Raw genomic sequence first — 26250 nt, 5'->3', positions numbered from 1 at the left:
CAGAGAGTTAAACAGTATTTTTGCCCATGGTAATAGATTGATTTTAATGCAGTGGATTCAAGGATAATTTAAAACTGATATTTGGTTTCATTTACTGTTTTATTTTTCATTGTATTATAACTTTAGGGCGTTTAAGATGTGTATTTCTCTTTTCGAAGGACGACACCGAGGACAAAACATACAATATACATACCATGAGCCCATATGGACTGGGTACCTTTGTGTGTATGTATTCTCTGTAAGACACTGAAATAATCAAATCAATCATGCGACCAGGTGGAGCCTGATTTCCAGCAACACTGCAGCTGATTGTCAAGTATCCACACATAGTACCTGGCATCGTTCTGAGTGACAGCTGGGTCTGTGTCACTCTCCCTGAATCTCAAGTTCACTGAAGGTGAAAACCTCAATGTTGAAAGGTAGATAGCTTTATCGCACCTCTAAATTAAGTCAAAGTCAAAAAGTTCAATCAATGCTGTCTGGGCTTAGTGAGGCTTTACAAAGGTGGACAGTCACATGCTTTACTGCCAGTTAATGTAGCCATTAACACTTCTCCGGAGACACGGACTGCTTCATTAGACTGACCAAACAAGATATGATGATCTGTTACATAGAAAGGGCATTGAGGATAATGAGATGCCGCATGTTGATTATAAATCTCTATTGCACTCCACACTGCCATTTGCCACTTGGAAAAAAGGAATGCCTACATGAGAATGCTGTTCATTGACTACAGCTCAGCTCAACATCATAGTGCCCTCCAAGCTTATCACTAAACTAAGGATCCTGGAAATGAACACCTCCCTCTGCAATTGTATTCTGGACTTCCTAACAGGACACCTCTAGGTGGTGAGGGTGGGCAATAACAAATCTGTCACGCTGACCCTCAACATGGGTGCCCCTCAGGGGTGTGTGCTTAGTCCCCTTCTATACTCCCTGTTCACCCATGCATGACAACAACACCGTCATTATGTTTGCAGACGACACGACGGTGGTAGGCCTAATCTCCAACAACAATGAGGCCCAGTACATCACAGGGGCCAAACTCCCTGCCATCCAGGACCTCTATACCAGGCGGTGTCATGGGAAGGCCCTAATACTTGTCAGACTCCAGCCACCCAAGTCATATCTGCAACTGTACGGTCAGCGGTACCAGTGCACTAAGTCTGGAACCAACAGGACCCTGAACAGCTTCTACCCCCAATCCATATACTCTTAAATAGTTATTTAAATAGTTAAACAACTAGCTATATGCATTGACCGTTTTTGCTCTAACGTTTTTTGACTCATCACATACGCTGCTGCTTCTGTTTATTATCTGTCCCTTTATTCCTAGTTATATGTACATACAGTATCTACCTCAATTACCTCATGACCCTGCACATCAACTCGGTACGGGTACCCCTTGTAATAGCCAGTATATCATTACTCATTATCATTACTGTTATTATTTGTATTATTACATGTTTTACTTTTCTATTATTTCTCTATTTTCTTTCTTTCTGAATTGTTGGGAAGGGCCTGCAAATAAGCATTCCACTGTTAGTCCACACCTGTTGTTTACGAAGGATGTGATGAATAAAATTGATTTGAAAAGCCAATCCAAGCTCAGCTATCTCCATTTTTGTTGGCCTCTTTGTATACCTTACAACACTATTTCTCTTTCCCATCGGGTTGTCTCAAATTGTTTATGACAACCATTCACAGCATTTCATGTCACAGTGTTTCAGTGACAGAGCCGAAGTGTACCAGCAGCAGCCATCTGGCTGAGACAGATAAGTAGTAAACACATTCCCATCCTTCTCTATATCTCTGTATGTATCAGTTTCAGGGGTTATTCAAGGACAACGATTTTGAGATTACACTGGACGAGATATGCCAGTCTTCCATTTCTCTCTAAAAATCATTCCAAGGGGGATGTATGGATGCCACTAGTCATTACCCCTAGGATATCAGGCAGTAAATACATGATACTGTCAGTCAAGATTACCAAGATAATTAAGCCATGTCATAAACACAGTGTGTGTGTGTGTGTGTGTGTGTGTGTGTGTGTGTGTGTGTGTGTGTGTGTGTGTGTGTGTGTGTGTGTGTGTGTGTGTGTGTGTGTGTGTGTGTGTGTGTGTGTGTGTGTGTGTGTGTGTGTGTGTGTGTGTGTGTGTGTGTGTGTGTGTGTGTGTGTGTGAGAGAGAGAGAGAGAAATATATGGCAGGATGGCTGTCCTTGCCAATGTAAAGACATGCTGGGGGGAGAGTACACAATATGGGGGGAGAACAGGACATTTTTCAGTACAGTTTACTCCTTTGTGCATGTTATCAAAGGCCACTTTGGATTATATGTGATGGCTCAGTTGGTTGGAACAGCATGTCCTTGGATGAAAGTGTCTGATAAAATAAGTTGGCCTATTATTATCGCCTATATTATCACAAATGAAGGGTGGCATATGCCTATGCCATTTATTTGTCTTCGGTCAATGACCTTTTAATTTAATTGACTTTTCGTTCTGGATGACTGACTGTCCATCATTGTGGCTCTAAATCCAATCCACCTATGATTTACAGGTGATGATTCAAATTATAATCACCTCAACTCCCTGCCATTGACTCCCACTGCGAATCGGAGCAGAGGGCTAATCCAGTGTATTCAGTGATGGCCAAGCCGTCAGCTGCGCTCTATATCGCATCTCTCTGGCTCATCGTGAGAAAGGAACCCAGCCTCTTCCCTGTGGTGAATAACACTGCGTGCGGTTCATTCATTCTGGAGCGTCATATGGTGGGGCTGGCGACCGTGCAACTTGCACCGCGTCTCTCTTTCGTCTCTCTTTTTACTGGGCTGTGCTACAGACCATATATCCAGTATATGACAGTCATGCTCTGTGTGTAAGCGAAACATGTTTTATTTCCAACAGGGGACAATTATCGGTTTTGAAATCCAGGCAACTGAGGATGCACAGGGCTGCTGAGGAGGATAGTAGTAGGACTCTGTTCAGCTCCACCGGTTTCAGACAACGACGGGAATTCTCATATTCGCGGTATGCCTCCTATTGAGAGAGAGTAAAGCAGGGAAAGAAAATAACGTCTGACCACATTGGATTCTACACTGTCCCTTTGACTTTCTGTGTGAAAACTAAATGGTGCTAGTTAGTTGCACACTAGTACCCGAACAACCCGATAGTGGAGGGAGGAGCGATGAGAAGAACCCCATCGCCGTATACAACACTGGCTTGCTTTGTTTCTCAGCAAAGGACCCTTTCAGAAATAGGCTGATACTGTTAATTTCTTCAAGTGGCACTGTGTTTGCCTAATGCCGACTGGCACTTTATTCTGGACCATATACAGTATGATCGAACATTAATTGTAAACGTTTTTCAGATTCTTTAATTCTAGTTTATGGATTATCCATGGACTGATCATTCAGACGTATAATAACCAGATCAAAATACTACTAATTAAGAACTGACCGACTTTCTGAATTTTGAACATCCGGACATGTAATTCAAACTATTCCAGTATTTGTTGAAATAGGATTATCAAATTGTTGAACCAATCATAATTGTCTTCATCTATTTCTGCTTGGATACCCGTCGATTGTAATATAAACAAAAGTAAATACGGAGGGGAGTTAATGGGTATGTCAACAAGACTACAGCTTTGACTGAAAACCATCTGGAATTGTGGAATTGGACCTCCTGAAACGTACTCTGCTGTAAAGTGCGGTCACGTCATTGCAACTGCCCAGGCCAACAGCGCAGATATTTGGGGATTTGAGAGTTACAGTGACCCACGTGGAGCAGAGATCCAAAGTGGACAGTACACCATGGGTTGTTGCAGTGGCAGATGCACGCTGGCCTTTATATGTGGCATGCAATTGGTGAGTTCATGATCTTAATGATTTCATGCATAATGGATTTCTCTTAGGGCAGGCTGGTCTCATAGACTCGACGTAACATAGTATACAGGAGACTCAAATAATTATGATATGTTACCTATGGTATAGTTACATAAGGCAGAGGGTTACTTAAAGGAATACTTTGGGATTTTGGCAACGAGGCCCTTTATCTACTTCCCCAGAGGCAGATTAACTAGTGGATACAATTTGTATATTTCTGCGTCCAGTATGAAGGAAGTGAGAGGTAGTTTCACAAGCTAATAATAACTTGCATTAGCGCAATGACTTGAAGTCTATGGGTAACACTTTAAGGCAAACACGAAAGGAGAGTGGTTTATCAGGGTGGATGGGTAAGCATATAACACTATTGTCTAGCAATCCAAAGGTTGCATGTTTGAATTTCATCACAGACAACTTTAGCATTTTAGCTCATTTGCAAATTTGCAGCTGCTTATGACTTTTTAGCTACTTTTTCAACTACTTAGCATGTGAGCTAACCATTATCTGCCCTTTAACCTAACTCCTAACCCTAACCTTAACCCTAACCCCTAGCCTAGCTAACGTTATCCCCCTAGCTAACATTAGCCACAATACATTGGAATTGTTTTTGAAGAAAATTGTGTACTGGGCACATGAAGAAAATCATTAGGTGGACACAACATTTTATTTTATTTGTGTGCCTGACATGAATTTCGAATAAGTCATTTCTGTTTATTTCACGATAATCTGTGATCGTGATCATTTCAACACACTATCAAGGAGAAAAAAATGGTCCAGCGTGGGAGTCTCAAGGAAAAAAATGCCATGGCTGTTTCTTGGTCCCAGTTCGACCCCGGCAAGAGGCATATACTCGGCTAGTTCCCTCTCCAAAAAAATACAGCCACACCCTCAATAGTCCACTTCACTTGACATCAGCCACTGAATCTGATTAACTTCTCCAGGTAACTTTGGCAAAGCAGAATACAGCATCAGTTCCAGTAGCCTACATTTGAGTTGTTGATGACAGCATTATCAGCTGCATCCCATCTAATTCCACATTATTCCTGCAGCCTTCTGTAATAAAACCTCAACATGACTCAAGGCGTTAGGCATTTCTAAATGTGACTATGGAAGGGAGCCATTTACAAAAACACCCCAGCCCCTCCATTTCACCATGCTTCCCTGGCATCAGCCCCCAGTGGTACAGCTGGTAAGGAGCCTCTTGTGCGTGTAGTCAGTGAGCACCGGGAGGAGCAGTGTGAACGCAAACCTTTGTGTAATTCAACACTCCAAATGATCCTATTCCCATTCTCCTCTGAGTTGTGATGATCAAATGATCCGCTTGAACTCTGAATTGTGGATTCGGTCGTACTAGGCCACTGGCGATTTTTCCAGTTATTGATTTAGCACAGAGGAGTTGACTTTTAGGATGGCATACCCTGCCGTAGGCTGTAGTGAAGTGACCATCTAGTACCCTCATGCATCTCCCAAAAGCAACCTGGACTCAGGGGTAGCGTAACATAGTCAACGAAAATTCAGGACTCTCAAATTAGTAAAATATGTTAAGTTGGTATTAATATGTGGATGTCCATCGTAAATTCTGTATGATATGTTATGCATTACAATTCATACAAAATGGTACGAAGTATACATGATATGTATGATATGTTACAAATTCAATTGAGGTGGTTAACATTAACTAGGCTAAGGGTTAAGGTTAGGGTTAATGTTAGAGCTAGGGGATAAAATAAAATGTTATTCATCACATGCTTCGTAAACAACAGATGTAGACAAACAGTGAAATGCTTACTCACAGGCCTTTCCCAACAATGTAGAGAGAAAGAACAGAAAAAGAATATAAAAGTAAAACGTGTAATAATAAAACGTATAATAAATACACAATGAGTAACGATAACTTGGCTTTATACACAGGGTACCAGTGCATAAGTTGATGTGCAAGTGTATGAGGTAATTGAGGTAGATATGTACATATAACTAGGAATAAAGTGACAGATAATAAACAGTAACAGTTGTGTATGTGACGACAGAAAAAAGTTTGTGCAAAAAGGGTCAATGTCCAGGTAGCTATTTGATTAAAGGGATACTTTGGGATTTTGGCAATGAGGCCCTTTATCTACTCAACCAGAGTCAAATGAACTCATGGACACCATTTTTTATATCTCTGTGTCCAGTATGAAGGAAGTTAAAGGTAGTTTTGCGAGCCAATTCCATCTAGCGTTGACTGGAAATGACTCATCCGCCACCAATGTAAGTAGTTGCAACATACAGTACCAGTCAAAGTTTGGACACACCTACTCATTGCAGGGTTTTTATTTATTAGTACTATTTCCTACATTGTAGAATAATAGTGAAGACATCAAAACTATAGAATAACACATATGGAGTCAGGTAGTAACCAAAAAAGTGTTAAACAAATCTAAATATATTTGAGATTCGTCACAGTAGCCACCCTTTGCCTTGTTGACAGCTTTGCACACTCTTGGCATTCTCTCAACCAGCTTCATGAGGTAGTCACATGGATTGCATTTCAATTAACAGGTGTGCGCCTTGTTAAAAGTTCATTTGTGGAATCTCATTCCTTCTTAATGTGTTTGAGTCAATCAGTTGTGCTGTGATGGAAGGCAGGGGTGGTATACAGAAGATAGCCTTATTTGGTAAAATACCAAGTCCATATTATGGCAATAACAGCTCAAATAACAAAGAGAAACAACAGTCCATCATTACTTTAAGACATGAAGGTCAGTAAATGAAGGTCAGAACAATTCAAGAACTTTTAAAGTTTCTTCAAGTGCAGTCTCAAAAACCATCAGTGCTATGATGAAACTGGCTCTCATGAGGACCGCCACAGGAGAGGAAGATCCATAGTTACCTCTGCTGCAGAGGATAAGTTAATTAGAGTTAACTGCACCTCAGAGGAGACTGTGTGAATCAGGCCTTCATGGTCGAATTGTTTAAAAGACATCACTGCTGAAGGTACTAATAAGAAGAAGAGACTTGCTTGGGCCAAGAAACACAAGCAATGGACATTAGACCAGTGGAAATCTGTCCTTTGGTCTGATTTGTCCAAATGTGAGATTTTTGGTTCCAACCGCCATGTCTTTGTGATAGGCAGAGTAGGTGAACGGATGATCTACGCATTTGTGGTTCCCACCGTGAAGCATGGACGAGGAAATGTGATGGTGTGGGGATGCTTTGCTGGTCACAATGTCTGTAATTTATTTAGAATTCAAGGCACACTTAACTAGCATTACTACCACTGCATTCTGCAGCGATACTCCATCCCATCTGGTTTGCGCTTAGTGGGACTATCATTTTTCAACAGCACAATGATCCAACACACCTCCAGGTTGTATAAGGGTTATTTGACCAAGGTGAGTGATGGAGTGCTGCATCAGATGACCTGGTGTCCACAATCCCCTGACCTCAACCCGATTGAGATGGTTTGGACCGCAGAGTGAAGGAAAAGCAGCCAACAAGTGCTCAGCATAAGTGGGAACTCATTCAAGACTGTTGGAAAGGCATTCCTCATGAAGCTGGTTGAGAGAATGCCAAGAGTGTACAAAGCTGTCATCAAGGAAAAGGGGTGGCTACTTTGAAGAATCTCAAATATAAACAAATCAAAATATATTTTAACAATTTTTGTTTATTACATGATTGCATGTGTTATTTCATAGCTTTGATGTCATCACTATTTTTCTACAATGTAGAAACTAGTTTTTTATTTTTATATATCTGGCATGTTTAGGTGTGTCCAAACTTTTGACTGGTACTGTATATATTTGATCAAACATTGAACAAAACACAAATGGCAAAACAAACAGACCAAAAAATAAATCATGAGGAACAAGGTTTTGAAATGACTGTCTTGTATCTAGGAGTTATCAGAAAGCTCAGGAAATAATATTTAATCCCTTTTTTTATTTGGTCCTGTGACACTTGGGGTCGTAGAACAAAACAGAGAACACTACCCCTTTCCATAGTGGGGTCATATTAGTTTGTATCCCAAACCGTTCAGACTTTTTTCATGAGAAGGCCGATTTTTGGGATGTCTCCTAGTCTGACAAACAGTGCTGTAGCTCTGCCACTTTCCACCGCAGACATAGGCGGGTCCGGTGGATTGAGACACAGCCCAAGCAGATATCTCTAGCTTAAACAGACGGCTTTTGATCGGGATGTTTTTATTATTTTAATTAGATTGACATATGGGTGCATCAATCGACTCTAGGGTTTTTAAAGTAACCTAATGCCTTCATCTGTGATTGAAATGCCGGGAACACAAAAAACGTGTGGTGGAGGGGAATATTGTTTTGTGTGTATCTGTCACGAATTTCGCATATGTAATTTGTGTCTATTTCACGATAATTTGTGATAGTAGGTTGGATCATTTTGAGTGAAAAACACAAGTTAGACATGCCGACTCAGCTATGAATGGATCAGTCCATTTGGTATTTGCCCGAAATGCCAGATGGCCTGTCCACCCTTGGCCTCTTGTTTCACTACTCTTATGAGGATGTCTCTTCAATTAAAAATGGTTAATTGTTCACTTTCAAACATAGCCCTTGCCAACAACATTAAATAGTATCTGCCTGATAGTTTTCATTAAAACACTCATTGCTATACTATAGCCTACTCAGCCAAATGCAGGTTAGATTTCAAGGAACCAGATTATATTCATGGTCAAGGCAAGCTTCTTTGAGCTTCATGGTCCATTGTCATTATTTTGGAGATCAGCCTCCATATGAAACTATAGGCCCTATTATAACAAAGTGTTGCATGAGTAGGCTACTATCTCTCATTCCATGTATGTCACAATGTGTCCTATAGACTACAGTGACTCACTGTCACTTAACTGATAGTAGATGGTGGTGACCATGTCACCACCATCCACCAGCTGGTACATATGATGAATCACCCTTGCGTGATGGGTCACATGACATTTGCCAAGTCTTGTTCAGCACACCCCTTAAGAATGTGCAGATGGCTATTTTGTGTGTACAGTATGTGTGTGTGTGTGTACACATTAGTGATGCATGAGTTGACTCATATACCGCAGCCCCCGTGGTTATTTCCGCAGGGCGGGCATTTTTAGAGTCATGATGGGTGGGTGGGTTGAATAAAGAGAAAACAATACCTTTAAAAAATCCATAAATGTATCATTCTTGTGCAATTTATATTTTTTTTAAACAATTTTCTTAAATTATGTTAAGCTATCTGGCATTAGTGTGTAAGCCTATGCTTTAAGGCATAACTGTATGCGTGCCAAATAGCCTACACGCCAATTGCCAAATGCTTTTGGGAAGGGCAGAAAAAGTTAATGTTCGATCCACGGAGGCAAAAAGAACGATGTCTGAGTTTAATTCGATAAGAGAAAAGCTGTGAAATGGAGAGTTGAACAGGAAAGTCATGTTTGGGAAAGATTTGGTGAAGTGCTAAAATAGGATGATAGCAGCAGGATATGTTCTATGTTATATTTGAGCCGCTATACAACTTTGACAGTCACAAGAAGGGGACATCAAATACTGTAAGCCTATCAAATACTGTAAGCCCATGGCACGTCAAGGGAACTGTTGCCTAGTGTTCAGATGGGTTGAATGGAAAGTGAACTCTGGACACTGACTGTAGGTCTATAACCTCTCAAGTAGCCTTAATATTAACTCCTGCAGAATTAATATTTTTTTGCAGTTAAATTATAACAGGGATAAGAGTGGAAAAATATAATTGATTTCTTTTATAATAATAATAATAATAATAATAATATATGCCATTTAGCTGACGCTTTTATCCAAAACGACTTACAGTCATGTGTGCATACATTCTACGTATGGGTGGTCCCGGGAATCGAACCCACTACCCTGGCATTACAAGCGCCATGCTCTACCAACTGAGCCACAGAAGGACCACACTTTTAGCATCTTGAGAGAATGTGAACATGCAATTAGATACCATCTGTAGAGGCGCTGTCTTTATCAACATCATAAAAGCTGATCGTATTTCAACCACAAAATATGCATCGAAGCCAAACTGAAATCTTATCAGAAACGTGTTTGGTCGTTTTAACAGCTTTCTATTTCCTTTCAACCAGTCATTTGCAACTGATGTCATTTGGAAATTTTGCACTGAAAATCTTCTCAGTTTTTTTTTGTTATTGCATTTTATCCCCGGTCCCTGAAAGAAGCAGAGATGACAGAGAACATTACTGATGTTAACTAGGTTGAAGAATACATTCTATTGATTTATAACATTATTCTGGTGAGCAAGGGTTTATTTGGTCTTCTACGGCAACATATAATGACTGAAAAGAAACTGCATGTATCTAATTATAGACAAGTTACCCCCCAAAAATGATAGGCAGAAACATATAGAAATCAGGCAAACATTATTCCGCCGTCTCTGACTGTAGTCCACATCCCATTTTCTATATTAGCTGGTTAGGGTTGGGTGCGTGCCTCAGATTTTCATCTGAGGATGGGTTATTAGCAATTGTGGGCGGGTGAACAAACAGCCGACCCGAGCAGTAGTGTACATGTCTTATAGCCGGGAGGCAGTTAGAGAGACTCAGCCGAGGCGCAGTGGGCGAAGCCACCCCCTGAAGTCTGTTAATTACAACTCCCAGTCTTCCTAGCTGGAGACCTAGCATTCGGTCTGCTCTGGTCACATTGTTAGCAGACGGCTGTACTTTTACAGAACATGATAAGCCACCTCCTTTCAAAAAGGCTTTTAGGCTTCTCTTAGCACCGACTATGTTGGTTGTAGTGGAAAAAGTCTGCCTATGTGTAACTTAAAGATTATTTATACTTTTCGCATGTTCTGAAGAATAATATAGGCAGTAGGCCCCACAGACACTGTTCTGCACAATGATTGGTGTTTGAAGAAGGAGATAGTTTGAGAAGATACCACAGGACAGCTGTGTCTGAGAGCCCACACTGGAGTTGTTCTGATCGCATGTCCAGCCTCACCCACAGATACCCCTGTGATCAATGAGCTCTCATGCACACAGCGCTGGAGATAACCTTTCCCAATCCCCCTGACTGCATACAGCCAGACACAGCCTGCTTGCTCCCCAACACGGATCCATCAGTATTTCAAAGCACTGCTGCGGTGTCATAAAGCTGGAGTAGGAATGCATCCTCATCCACTGGGCCGCTTTTTAGCAGCGGCTACATTTAGTGTTTCGTTAATGCTCTGAAGCAGCAGCTGGAATTTTTAAACACTTGTGGGCATGCTCTCTAATTTCCTCCCAGAAAATGTTTCCTCCAGTCGTTAGGAAAGCCCTGTTAGGCTTATTTCATCATCTGTGCTTTTCCCTTTACCTCGAGCTGACTGCTTGACCTTGGCTGATGTCAGAACTTGTAAACAGTTTTGTAAACCATTTTATGTGTATTGATTTAGAATAGGAATTATGCACCAAAACAGTAGGCTACGTAAGTATTGCAATATTTATGCATGCGCCTTGATTAGACCATTTGAACGTAACAGTTTATCATACTCGGCCTTTCAAGCATTACCTCTCACTTAGTAGATTTGGAAACACAACACTCAAACAACCCAGAACAAATGCTCTCGTGCTCTCAAAGTGACTTCAAATGGACAATGTGTCACCCAACAATATGATCCATGCTAAATAACCATGACGAAAATCTTTTAAAAGTGTTAATAAACTCAGCTGCGTTTTTCATTTTGTTTGTGCTTCAAACCGTGTTTCAGAATGGATGTTAATTTGATGCTAATTCCCACAGAAGACTGAGCAAGGATTAAAAAGAGATTGTGCTGTTCAAGTGTATGACATTTACCAATTTATGAAAAATAAAGAAGACCTGTTAATGTTTTTTCTAATCATGACATAATGCAGGGATTATTTACCTCTTTTGATCCTGCCTTTGATCCTCTCAGATATGATTCATTTTTCATTCACTACCCCATCGCGTGCACATTGAATTGCCATATAGTTTACGGGATATTTCCTCTACCACGAGGCTATTTTTGAGAACACTCAAGTTGGCTTCACACTACATCAGTTATCACTATTAATGTCACATTGCTGGTATGTTCCAGTGAAAATAGCTTCGCATTAGTTTGTTTTCATATGTGATAGTACTTGAACACAGGGGCGTAACTTTCACTGGGGACGAGGGGGGCACATGTCTCCCCCACATTCTGAAATACATTTTTTGTCCTCCCCCGCCCAGTTTTATCATTGGTATGAGATACAAAACGAGGCAATGATGGGCTTTAGGACCATGGGGACGCCTCCAAGCAGTCGGGTAGGCTGTTTGGAATATTTATCCGGCTAGATAAAAATACATAGATATATATTATGTTCCCCCACTTCTAAAACCAAAGTTGCATCCCTGCTTGAACATATGACTAGACTCTGTCGAAGACTCTTGGGCCTTATTTTCAGTGGTATTGTTAACAAACACACCCCCATAAAGAAAATTAGAATTAAAAACAGGTTCAGCCCCTGGTTTGACCGTGATCTTGAAGAATTACACCACCTCAAGAATTGCATTTGGCGAATGGCTCGGCACACGCATACTCAGGTTGACTGGCTTTCAAATCCAATCAAACTGTATTTGCTACATGCGCCGAATACAACAAGTGTAGACTTTACCGTGTAATGCTTACTTAGCCCTTAACCAACAGTGCAGCCCTTAACCAACAGTGCAGTTCAAGAAGAAGAAAATATTTATTTAAGTAGACTAAAATAAAAAGTAACAATAAAAAGTAACACAATAAGAATAACAATAACGAGGCTATATACAGGGGGCACCGGTACCGAGTCAGTGTGCAGGGGTACAGGCTAGTTGAGGTAATCTGTACATGTAGATGGGGGTGAAGTGGCTATAGGTAACAAACAAACAGCGAGTAACAGCAGTGTACAAGGGGGGTGTCAGTGAAAATTGTCCGGAGGCAAATTTTATAAATTGTTCAGCAGCGCCTTACCGTTTGGCTTGGAGTTAGAAGCTGTTGAGGAGCCTGTAGGTCCTAGACTTGGCGCTCCGGTACCGCTTGCCATGCCGTAGCACAGAAAACAGTCTATAACTTGACTGGAGTCTCTGACAATGTTATGGGCTTTCCTCTGATACCGCCTATTATATAGGTTTTGGATGGCAGGAAGCTTGGCCCCAGTGATGTACTGGGCCGTTCGCACGACCCTCTGTTGCGTCTTACCGATGCCGAGCAGTTTACATACCAGGCGGTGATGCAACCGGTCAGTATGCTCTCGATGGTGCAGCTGTAGAACCTTTTGAGGATCTGCGGGCCCATGCCAAATCTTTTCAGTCTCCTGATGGGAAAAAGGTTTTGTCATGCCCTCTTCACGACTGTCTTGGTATGTTGCCATGATTGCCATGATAGTTCGTTGGTGATGTGGACACCAAGGAACTTGAAATTATCGACCCGCTCCACAACAGCCCCGTCGATGTTAATGGGTGCCTGTCCGGCCTGCCTTTTCCTGTAGTCCATGATCAGCTCCTCTGTCTTGCTCACATTGAGGGAGAGGTTGTTGTCCTGGCACCACACTGCTAGTTCTCTGACTTCCTCCCTATAGGCCGTCTCATCGTTGTCAGTGATCAGGCCTACCACTGTTGGGTCGTCAGCAAACTTAATGATGGTGTTGGAGTCTTGTTTGGCCACACAGTCGTGGGTGAACAGGGAATACACGAGGGGACTAAGTACAACCCCTGAGGGGCCTCAGTGTTAAGGATCAGCATGGCAGACATATTTTTGCCTACTTTTACCACCTGGGGGCGGCCCGTCAGGAAGTCCAGGATCCAGTTGCAGAGGGAGGTGTTTAGTCCCAGCGTCCTTAGCTCAGTGATGAGCTTCGTGGGCACTATGTTTTTAAAAAAAACTGAGCTGTAGTTAATGAACAGCATTCTCACATAGGTGTTCATTTTGTCCAGGTTAGAAATGGAAGTGTGCAGTGAATGTTTGTGAATGTTGATCTGTTTAAAGGTTTTGTTCACATCGGCTACCGAGAGCGTTATGGCACAGTCATCCAGAAGAGCTGGTGCTCTGTGCATGCTTCAGTGTTGCTTGCATCGAAGCGAACATAAAAGGCATTTAGCTCATCTGGTAGGTTCGCGTCACTTGGCAGCTCGCGTCTGGGTTTCCCTTTGTAGTCCGTAATAGTTTTCAAGCCCTGCCACATCCGACGAGAGGCAGAGCCGGTGTAGTAGGATTCAATCAAATTCCTGTATTGACGCTTTGCTTGTTTGAGGGCATTTCGTTCAAGTAAATGAGAAATAAGTGCACTCTTTGGCTATCTGTAAGGCCAAAGTTATTTACTTTAAGGAGCAGTTCTCTCTCTGTGGGTTTAACCCCACAAAGTTCTGGAAAACAGTTAAAGACCCAGAGAATAAATCCTCCTCTTCACAGCTGCCCATATCCTTTAATGCTCTTTAATCACCACTTCATTAAGTCAGGATTCCAATTTGACTCAGCCATGCCTCCTTTCCCGTCCAACATCTACTCATCTCCTGCCCCTTCTAAGCGACTATCCCCGATGCCTCTCCCTCTTTTTCCCCTGCCCCGCTACAAAGTTTCTCCCTGCAGACAGTCACTGACTCTGAAGTGCTAAAGGAGCCCCTGAAACTTGACCCCAATAAACATCTGGGTCAGATGGTTTAGACCCTTTCTTCTTTAAGGTTGCTGCCCCTATCATCGTCAAGCCAATCTACAACCTTTTTAACCTGTCTCTCCTTTCTGGGGAGGTTCCCATTGCTTGGAAGGCAGCCACGGTTCGTCCTTTATTTAAAGGGGGAGATAAAGCTGATCCTAACTGTTATAGGCCTGTTTCTATTTTGCCCTGTTTATCAAGTGTTGGAAAAACTTGTCAATAATCAACTGACTGTCTTTCTTGTAGTCTATAGTATTCTCTTGGGTATGCAATCTGGTTTCTGCTCAGGTTATGGATGTCTCACTGCAACCTTAAAGGTCCTCAATGACGTCGCCATTGCCCTTGATTCTAAGCAATATGGTGCTTCTATTGTTATTAACTTGTCCAAAGCTTTTGATACGGTAGACCATTCCATTCTTGTTGGCCGGCTAAGGAGTATTTGTGTCTCTGAGGGGTCTTTGGGCTGGTTCGCTAACTGCCTCTCAAAGAGTGCAGTGTATGAAGTCAGAAAAGCTGCTGTCTCAGACACTGCCTGTCAGCAAAGGAGTACCCCAAGGCTCGATCCTAGGCCCTACACTCTTCTCAATTTACATCAGCAACATAGCTCAGGCAGTAGGAAGCTCTCTCATCCATTTATATGCTGATGATATAGTCTTACACTCGGCTGGCCCCTCCCCGGGTTTTGTGTTAAATGCTCTACAGCAAAGCTTTCTTAGTGTCCAACAAGCTTTCTCTACCCCCTAAACCTTGTTCTGAACACCTCCAAAACAAAAGTCATGTGGTTTGGTAAGAAGAATGCCCCTCATCCCTCAGGTGTTATTACTGCCTCTGAGGGTTTAGAGCTTGAGGTAGTCACCTCATACATGTACTTGGGAGTATGACTGTCCTTCTCTCAGCACATCAAAGCTGCAGGCTAAAGTTAAATCTAGACTTGGTTTCCTCTATTGTAATCACTTCTCTTTCACCCCACCTGCCAAACTAACCCTGATTAGATGACCATCCTACCCAAGCTAGATTACGGAGACACACTTTATAGATCGGCAGGTAAGGGTGCTCTCGAGCGGCTAGATGTTCTTTACCATTCGACCATCAGATATGCCACGAATGCTCCTTATAGGACACATCACTGCACCCTATACTCCTCTGTAAACTGGTCATCTCTGTATACCCGTCACAAGACCCACAGGTGGATGCTTATTTATAAAACCCTCTTAGGCCTCACTCCCCCTATCTAAGATATCTACTGCAGCCCTCATCCTCACCATACAACACCTGTTCTTCCAGTCACATTATGTGAAAGGTCCCCAAAGCACACACTTCCCTGGGTCGCTCGTCTTTTCAGTTCGCTGCAGCTAGCGACTGGAACGAGCTGCAACAAACACTCAAACTGGACAGTTTTATCTCAATCTCTTAATTCAAAGACTCCTATATTTATATTGTATTTATTTGTCATTTTTAATCCCAGGCCCCCATCCCCACAAGAGGCCTTTTGCCTTTTGGTAGGCCGTCATTGTAAATCAGAATTTGTTCTTAACCAACTTGCCTAGTTAAATAAAGGTCAAATAGAAATAAAATGTAAATGAATGTTAAAATGTGAAATATGCTAGCTCCTCATCCTACCCCCTAGTGGTGTTGCCAGGTTTCTGTAGGAGCAGAGACAGCAGATCAATTTGAATAGGGTTCCTCACTGGGGTAAGTCAGCCAGGTTCCCCAGCTCTTATTGTACCATTGTTATCTGAGAGTGGTAGCTAAGCACTGCCATGGCTCATCAGCGTCGGTGTCAGGAAGGCTAGGCATTAACAATTGAAGTCAAGCTTCTGTGTTAGGCATGGAACCAATACACGAGAACACGACAACTCATCCCCCTCGTTTGTGTTGCTTCTGATGGTCTCATTGTTGTATGTTGTTCAAACAGCAGTGTGCAGCGGTGGTGCGGTGGCTGCTGGGAGAAGCAGTCTGCTGACCTGCTGGTTGCGGCTTTGGACCTTTATAAAGATAATTGGCCTTATGTTCTCTGGGTCCAGCTTTTATATCAGTGAATGTTAACTGTGTGCCCCACCCCTAGAGAAGCCTGCAGGCTGAACAAAGACAGCTGGGTAGGCTGTGAGTGTCATGAATCAAAACACTATAAATACATTTGTATTGAAAGCTGCAAACTGTCCAGAGCACTCTTCCTATACTATTCTTACATCTGATATAGCGGACATGAAAGCTGGGCTATGTTTGTAGTAATAAGATGTAATTTCCTGACTGATGTTGGCTGCTTGCAGCTGGGCTCCGTGTGGCTGCTAGATATGGGAGGTCTGAACCTCTGCTCTTGACTGAGCCGTTGCTCTCGGTGGAGGAGATGGTGAGCAGGAGACCTGCTCATTTACATACTCTCCAATTACATTAATGCACTGTACATCGTAAGTACACTATGTTTCCACGTATTATGTAAAACAATTTATATCTTTCATATCAGTGCATCATTACTACAGTATTTAGGTATTATCGTATTTTCCTTAGGGAATGATGTTCTAATTAAACTGACACTAAGTCAAAGTAAGGAAGGGAAAGAACCAACAATAGGCTAATTGAATCCAGACTAAAAAGCCTAGAGGTACAAAAACAAGGACAAAAAAAAAAAAAAGTTTAAATGCTACCCATTCAATTTTTTTCTTCTTGAATTATGTCCCAAGTGGTTATGATTCCAGAGAACAATTAGAGTGTTATTGACCAGGTTTAAATTGCATTTCTGAAAGAGCTGTAGTTAGTTAGTTCTGGGCAGTTTGCTGTGGATCATTGAAGCAGGACAGGGAAACAATTGGGAATATGTATTTAGACTGATATTGTGAACTAATTGTTTGGGAAAATAGTAAATTGACATGTATTTATTCGCCTGTCAACACATGTACACCTCTGAATAATTAATCTGGAGAAATGTATGCACTTCACATCATATGTAATGAACTCATCGTGTTGATGCTCTGTAAGGGTATCACTACTCTATCCACGACTCAAAGCCCACAGGATAAGCTATGTGATGTCACTTACCTCCACATCCTCTGCACTACCGATTTATTAAACGTATGCTATGCTAATCTGGCACAAAAGGTTTCTGCCACTAGTCAAAATGTCATATTTTTGTTAAGAGTATGCCCACTTTCAGCGATTACCATAAAACGTTCATCCTGACAACGTGATCCAAAAGCAAACATCAGGTGGTATCACTACAGAGCAGAGAGGAGATGCATCTACAGTACAAAATGGACACGGCCTCAAACATAACAGGTTTAGTGTAGAGTGTCGTTGAATTTCAAAATCAGATTGCCGATTCACTCTAGAGATGGGGAAAACGTCTGTGGAATGACTGGCATTAATGGTCCAAATTCCTCAGCTCAGGGTCCATATCTGTCTTCTGCTCTGCAGTCCCAGTCCTGCCAACAGTACACTTATATGATATTAAGGAATATGGCGCTGCAGTGGCTGCACATGAATCATTGCATTGTGTATCTGATAAGTTTGCCCTGTAATCCATTTTATACATTCAAACCTGTCATGGAGATTAGCCAAGCAAGGTTCACTGTTAGGATGTGTTTTTCTCTGCATTTCTGTTTGAATGTCTTTCATGTCTTTAGGGATAGCACCTGTTAAATCTATCCACTGGTACAGTACAGTAGGTGGTTGCTGTCATGTTTTTCTGGTTGTTTTTCTCACAATTGTAACATGGTAGGCCAGCTGGATTTATGCATTTGGCTTCCAACATAGTAAAGCTTTAAATTAGGCCCTGATAACAAAGCATTGCTGGTTCCAATTGTGGAAATAAGCATGTTGTGCGACAGCATTTTCACTAGCAAAAATCTGTCAACAGCTAAAAAGTTGCCATCAACTGGTTTGGAACATGACTTTAGGTTTCCAGCATTGACAGATGGCGGAATAAGTTGTTGGGCCAAATTCTCTCTCAATATTTACTGCCTTAGCTTGCAAAACCCCCTGCATTTATCCAAATGGAGATTTCTGTTTTGCCTGGTTTGTTTTTTATTGTTTATCCCTGAAGGTGAAAAACCTATTGTTCCAAGTGAACCAATATGCTTCTTAGCAGATCGAAGGATAATTTATTTATGTAGAAATATATGTGAGTAACTGCAGAGTGGTGCCATATGTTTCATTAGGTTGTATTGTCTTATGAGACTACTAAACTGTATCCTGATGCTATAAGTAGTACCACCACAAACCATAATATAATGCAATAACAAACCTTGATTAGATTCTAACACAGGTTATTGCAATGCATTATTTTCCTCCATGCAGTCTTATCAGATCCAGACACATCTACTCATCCTTTACACTCATATTGCTGAGGGAAACTATTACACTGTAAAAAAAAAAAAAAAAAAAAAAAAAACTCTGCTACTGTCTCCACTACCTGTTCTGATTTGATTGAATCCATCCCTTCTGCACAAATTATAGAGATTATATAATGTTAGCGGAGCGGTGGCTTGTTTCTCAGCATTGGTTTTCAGCCTCTCTAGTGACTGAGGGAATTGTCAGATAGCTGTATATTCAGTCATAAAGATGAAGGTAAAATATTGTTTGTAGCTTGAGTGATGGCAGGTACGTGTCACAGAAAGCTGCCTGTCTAGTAAGGAAATTCCTTGACGTGGGGAAGAGCAAAATGAATTATCTCCCTGTATTGCCACGGATATCTTATAAGGCAGAAACATTTAATGACTCTTCAACATGTTATAAATCATTCAAATCTTAAAAGGTAGACTTAATGAAATGACGTTGCCACTAGAGGCACCGCAGATATTGCGACGAGTGAGATGCAAGACTTTGCTCCCACACAGTCACACACAGTATCCGCTCGTGTGCATGGGTTTGCTTTACAATGTTAGAGCTTGGTATCGGGACCAAAACAGTGGGGGAGTTTAGCCTTGCGCTTCAAAGCTCTTAGTCGTTGTGGAAATTGACCCACTCTACTGTTTCCTTTCTGCACCTACCTGTATGTCATATCGCTGAGTCTACCTTTTTAACAAGACCAATACATATGAGTGCTGTGAAGGTGTGTGGGGGAAATCTCTTTACTCTTGAAAGTTTATGCCCATTGCTTTTAACCCCCAGTATTCCATTAACCTCTCCTCTTAGCCCTGTCTATCTTTTTGACAGGAGGTATGCCTTCAGTACATACAAGGACACTGAGATGAACCCATTGCTGCTGTCTGTTTGTTTGGGTAATTGTCCATTGAGCTGAAGTATAAAAAATGACAGTGTATCTTAGCAACAGAAGGTACCAGGTAAGAATTGCAGGAAGTACAATGTGTATAACTGCAGAGGTATTTAAATTGGACTCCAAACTTCTGACACCTCGACACGCTACATTTCTAAAACGTCCAGCTTTGTCTGACAACAACAGTGCGAGTTGGATAATAACTTTTGAATAAACTAAATGCAGTCTGCCAACCGAAGATGTTACTCAGGGTTTTTTGTCTCCTGCTCAATCACTTTCCAGCAATTTGTCAGCCATTTGTCAGAACCCTGTAAAACGCAATGAAAACATGTAGCTCAGTAGAGTGGATATGAGGCCACGAGGCATGTGAGAGGCAGTTGTAGAGATATGAGGGTAGGCCTGAGTGGCCACAGGTCTGAAGGCACATCAGAGGCATTCTGCGGGTTAATTATGGAAGGCCTGGGGGTCAACAGAGCTAGCCGCTGAATGGGAATGCTAGGCAAGTGGACGACTGATTAAGGCCAGGCTGAGATCAGTAAACATGGCGATGTGGATGGCAACGTCCACGGCTCTGAGGGCAGCTCGCTTTAAAGGGGGTTTAACCTCAGCGATGAGCCGTGAATGCAGGGATGTATGGCAGTCGCCATGTCTCTGTGAGGACCCGCCTGCCTGTATAATGACAGGGCTGGATTTGATAGGTTCACAGTTTTGTGGTGATTGGTTCAGTGATGCTTAAGAACAACGACAACTGACTGTTTAAGAGATGAGGAGTCTGTACCAGGTTGACATGTAAAACAATGTCGTCGATTGATACTTTTCATTGTTATTCTGACAGAAAGCTGTTATTTGGTGACAAAAAGTTAATGGAATTATTAGACTATTATTTTATTTTCACAGCTTCAAGCTCAAATTGTTGCCTATGAATTTTCTCCAGAAAGCAGTGTTTCCAAACTTTACAATCTAATAATAAACAGCTTGGTCACCATGAAATATGAATACTTGTACCCATAATGCCTCTGTTAAATCCCTAGTTGGGAGGGAAGGAGTTGTTCTCTCTGACTGCAGCGGTAAAACACTGAGTGTACAATCCCACTGAGACGAAAACAAAGATGCTTATATGAAACAAGACATGTCGGGGGAGATGAGGAAGAATCAAACCATGTACCTGTAACTTTTTGTCATTGCACCACTTTCTGTGTGTGTGCGCGCGCAAGAGGGAATAGTACTCTGCGTTCTTTGTATGAGTGAAATCATTAGTATAACTCAAGGCGTTGCTTGCTGGAACTTGGCTTGTGAGAGTTGTCACTTACTACCAAGATATTATAATGACACATGGTGATGACATTCTCAAACAACAGCCCCAGACAGCCTGGGGATGTAGTCTTGTTATCCTGCTCCTCTCACTAAGATTACAGATAATGTCTGTCTGTCTGTGACAGTACCAAGCTAGATTAGTCTTCCTCTTGTGTACCTCTGTGGTTGTTTAAAACTGATGTATGACAGCCAATCTCCAGCTGGAGATGAGGAAGCCCAAGGCCCCATGACTGCCTCTGTGTCCTTACTGTGCCCCAGAACAGAAGCAGGGCTCTTTGTGTCATGTGGCCCTCATAACGTCTGCTGTGGAAATTCTGTCAATATGGTGGTGGAGTGGTTGGCTCTGTACTGTAGCCTGCCAATTATTATGTGTTTTCCAGCACATTGGCTTCCTTCTTCTATATCGTTTTAGCTGCGATCTGTTCTCCTGCGCAGCAAGCAGATTATGTACTGTACTGTATGAATTTATTTATTTAGCCTTATTATGTTACACCTGCCCTCTATTGCTAGTCCCTCTGTAATCTGATTCTGTTCTTTTTCCTGCTGTTGAATTGTTTTAACACTGGGGCTGACCTACACACCACATACAGTGTACAATTTCAGCCAGCAACTACACTGAACAAAAATATAAATACAACACGGAACCATTTCAAAGATTTTACTGAGCTACAGTGTCACGCCCTGGTCGAAGTATTTTGTGTTTTTCTTTATGTATTTGGTCAGGCCAGGGTGTGACATGGGTTTTTGTATGTGGTGTGTAGCTTAGTGGGATTGTAGCTTATTGGGGTGTTCTAGGAGAGTCTATGGCTGTCTGAAGTGGTTCTCAATCAGAGGCAGGTGTTTATCGTTGTCTCTGATTGGGAGCCATATTTAGGCAGCCATATTCTCTGGTTGTAATTGTGGGTGATTGTCCTGAGTGTCTTGATGTCCTTAGGCTGTGTTAGTTTGCACCAGTTAAGGCTGTTTCGGTTTTCACTACGTTTATTGTTTTGTAGAGTTCTTGTTTTGGATTCGTGTTACGTTGTGTAAATAAACATGGATCACAATATACGCGCTGCAGTTTGGTCCAACTCTCCTTCACCATTAGAAAACCGTGACATACAGTTCATATAAGGAAATCAGTCAATAATTTCTAAATGAATTAGACCCTAATATTTGGATTTCAAATGACTGGGAATACAGACATGCATCTGGTCACAGATACCTTAAAAGAAAGGTAAGGGCATGGATCAGAACTTAATCAGGTTGTTGATTGTGACCTGTGGAATGTTGTCCCACTCCTTTTCAATGGCTGTCCATAGTTGCCGGACATTGGCGGGAACTGGAACACACTGTCGTACACATCGATCCAGAGCATTCCAAACGTGCTCAATTGATGACATGTCTGGTGACTGTGCAGGTCATGGAAGAACTTGGACATTTCTAGCTTCCAGGAATTGCCCACCGGAGTCAGTTACGACGCAGAACTGCAGTCAGGTCAAAACCCTGGTGAGGACGACGGCACGCAAATGAGCTGGCCTGAGACGGTTTCTGACAGTTTGTGCTGAAATTCTTTGGTTTTACAAACCCACAGCTGTTTCATCAGCTGGCCGGGTGGTTGGTCTTAGACGATCCCACAGGTGAAGAGGCCGGATGCGGAGGTCCTGGGCTGGCGTGGTTCCACACGGTCTGCGGTTGTGAGGCCGGTTGGATGCACTGCCAATGCTTATGGTAGAGAAATGAACATTCAATTCTCTGGAAACAGCTCTGGTAGACATTCCTGAAATCTGCATGCCAATTGCACACTCTCTCAAAACTTGAGACATCTGTAATATAGTGTTGTGTGACATAACTGAGAATTAAGCCTTTTGTTCGTACGGAACATTTATTTTATTTCAGCTCATGAAACATGGGTACAACGTTTTACATGTTGTGTTTATATTTTTGTTCAGATGTCCAATCCCCATACCATATTTTTATGAATGATGGAAGTGGCAGTAAAGAGTGGGCCAACTGGGCACTGTCACACCTGTCAGTGACCCCTGGCCCAGATGCAGGGCTAGGGTCTGGGATGGGGCCAGTTAATCAGGGTCAGCCATCATATCAGTTTATCTGCCAGTCACCTGGGTCACATCCTGAGTTGGCTTCACTTTAGCCCTGAGGTCCTAGTGCTGGTCGTGTCTGGACCCAATGTCTCACATATGTCCCACATAATGCCACTCTGCTTTGACATTACTTTGTAAATGGAATATCAGATGTTCATTTTATAATATCATGAGCTTACCTGGAAGTGTCCCCTTCAATTACAAATAATGTTAGGTGCTCTTTCCCAGCATTACAGTATGTGGAGGAATGATGAAATGGTTTCAGTGCTTGGCTGCTTTGAGGGCATTAATGAAGCCCCGGAATCCTGACCAGCCCCTGACTGGAAAAAACTTCTGGACATCAGAAAAGCGATTACTCACTGCAGAGTGGAATAAACTTTTTCCTTTAACCTCTCTGGGATATGTGGGACAGCCAAAGAGAGGAGTCACAAAAAGCAGAAATAGAGATAAAATTCATCACTAAACTTTGATGATCTTCATCAGATGACACTCGATAAAGTCCATCATTTATGTCCAAATACCTCCTTTTTGTTTGCGCGTTTAATACACAATCTAAACTCACAAGGCGTGGGCAAGTCCAGGCGAAAGTTCAGACGAAAATACATATTACAGTTTGTAGAAACATGTCAAACGAAGTATAGAATCAATCTTTTGGATGTTTTTATCATAAATCTTCAATAATGTTTCAACCGTAGAATTACTTTGTCTGTAAAAATGCAATGGAACGCACGTGAGTGTGCGTGATCAGCTCATGGCACTCTGCCAGAGCCCTGACTCATTCAGCTCTCATTCCCCCCTCCTTCCCAGTAGAAGCATCAAACAAGGTTCTAAAGACTGCTGGCATCTAGTGGAAGCCTTAGGAAGTGCAATATGATGCAATTGAAAAACTACAAACCTCAGATTTCCCACTTGCCATATGAGTTCCGCTATACTCACGGACATCATTCAAACAGTTTTAGAAACTTCAGGGTGTTTTCTACCCAAATCTACTAATAATATGCATATATTAGCAACTGGTCCTGAGTAGCAGGCAGTTTACTCTGGGCACCTTATTCATCCAAGCTACTCAATACTGCCCCCCAGTTCCAAAGAAGTTAACAAGTCCGATGAGAAGGATATCCTGCTTTCACTGGAACAGGCCCAGATCCACGCCTTTTGCGTGAAGAAAAGACACTGGAAAAGGGGGCGCAGAAATTCCTTTTATGCTTGCTTTGAGGCAAGCAACACTGAAGCATGCATGAGAGCACTAGCTGTTCTGGATGACTGTGTGATAACTCTCTCGGTAGCTGATGTGAACAAAACCTTTAAACAGGTCAACATTCACAAAGCCACTGGGCCAGACGGATGACCAGGACGTGTGCTCAAAGCATGCACGGTCCAACTGTCAAGTGTCTTCACTCACATGTTCAACCTCTCCCTGAACAAGTCAGTAATACCTACATGTTTCAATTAGACCACCATAGTCCCTGTACCCAAGGAAGTGAAGGTAACCTGCTTAAAGCATGCATGAGAGCACCGCCTGGTACGGCAACTGCTCCGCCCACAACCGTAAGGCTCTCCAGAGGGTAGTGAGGTCTGCACAACGCATCACCGGGGGAATGGGAAATTATGTCAAATATATCACTAGCCACTTTAAACAATGCTACCTAATATAATGTTTACATACCCTACATTATTCATCTCATATGTATACGTATATACTGTACTCTATATCATCTACTGCATCTTTATGTAATACATGTATCACTAGCCACTTTAACTATGCCACTTTGTTTACATACTCATCTCATATGTATATACTGTACTCGATACCATCTACTGCATCTTGCCTATGCCGCTCTGTACCATCACTCATTCATATATCTTTATGTACATATTCTTTATCCCCTTACACTTGTGTGTATAAGACAGTAGTTTTGGAATTGTTAGTTAGATTACTTGTTGGTTATTACTGCATTGTCGGAACTAGAAGCACAAGCATTTCGCTACACTCACATTAACATCTGCTAACCATGTGTATGTGACAAATAAAATTAGACTTTTGATTTGATTTTAAATGATTACTGCCCCGTGGCACTCACGTCAGTTGCCATGAAGTGCTTAGAAAGGCTGGTGATGGCTCACATCAACAGCATCCTCCTGGACACCCTCGATCCACTCCAATTCGCATACCGCCCCAACAGATTCACAGATGACATAATCTCAATCGCACTCCACAATGCCCTTTCTCAACTGGACAAAAGGAACACCTATGTGAGAATGCTGTTCATTGACTACAGCTTTCCCCGTCAGGAGACTGAAAAGACTTGGCATTCGTCCCAAGATCCTCATAAGGTTCTACAGCTGCACCATCGAGAGCATCCTGACCGGTTGCATCACCGCCTGGTATGGCAACTGCTCGGCATCTGACCGTAAGGTGCTACAGAGGGTCATGCGAACGGACCAGTACATCACTGGGGCCAAGCTTTCTGCCATCCTGGACCTATGTAATAGGCGGTGTCAGAGGAAAGTCCACAAAATTGTCAGAGACTCCAGTCACCCAAGTTATGGACGGTTTTCTCTGCTACCGCACAGCAAGCGGTACCGGAGCGCCAAGTCTAGGACCAACAGGCTCCTCAACAGCTTCTATTCTATCCCCAAGCCATTAGACTGCTGAACAATTCAGAAATTTCGCCACTGGACAATTTACTTTGAACCCCCCTTGTGCACTGCTGCTACTCGGTGTTTGTTTGTTACCTATGTATAGTCACATCGCATAGTCACCTAAATGTACAGACTACCTCAACTAACCTGTACCCCTACACACTGACTCGGTACCGGTGCCCCCTGTATATAGCCTCGTTACTCTTATTCTTATTGTGTTACTTCTTATTATTACTTTTTATTTTAGCCTACTTGGTAAATATTTTCTTCTTCGTGAACTGCACTGTTGGTTAAGGGCTTGTAAGTAAGCATTTCACGGTAAAGTCTACACTTGTTGTATTCGGCACATGTGGCAAAAAAAGTTTGATTTGCTTTTGATTTGATTTGATCATGCCAAGTCTTCCAAAATAAATCTACAGGGTTCCATCAAAGCAGATTTCATTGACAGGGATTTGGCTATATTTCTGCCCAGAAGTCCATCAAAGAGCTGC

The 26250-nt window shown here is 42.2% G+C and overlaps 1 protein-coding gene across 3 annotated transcripts in view; it reads left to right on the top strand.

Moving 5' to 3' along the window:
• Positions 1–2702: 2702 nt before the first annotated feature.
• The window catches only part of nkain2 (sodium/potassium transporting ATPase interacting 2), a 173543-nt gene continuing 149995 nt past the window's right edge, over positions 2703–26250 (top strand). The window contains exon 1 of one of the 3 annotated variants that reach the window (XM_035774796.2): positions 2703–3867. In XM_035774796.2, coding sequence (XP_035630689.1) covers positions 3814–3867 — 54 coding nt within the window. In that variant the 5' untranslated portion in view covers positions 2703–3813. The remainder of the gene's footprint in view (positions 3868–26250) is intronic. The other 2 variants (XM_035774794.2, XM_035774795.2) reach the window with 2 other exon arrangements.

Source organism: Oncorhynchus keta, chromosome 8 (assembly GCF_023373465.1).
Source record: "Oncorhynchus keta strain PuntledgeMale-10-30-2019 chromosome 8, Oket_V2, whole genome shotgun sequence".
In the NCBI taxonomy this organism is placed as follows: Eukaryota; Metazoa; Chordata; class Actinopteri; order Salmoniformes; family Salmonidae; genus Oncorhynchus; species Oncorhynchus keta.
This window is presented reverse-complemented; position numbering and strand designations above follow the sequence as displayed.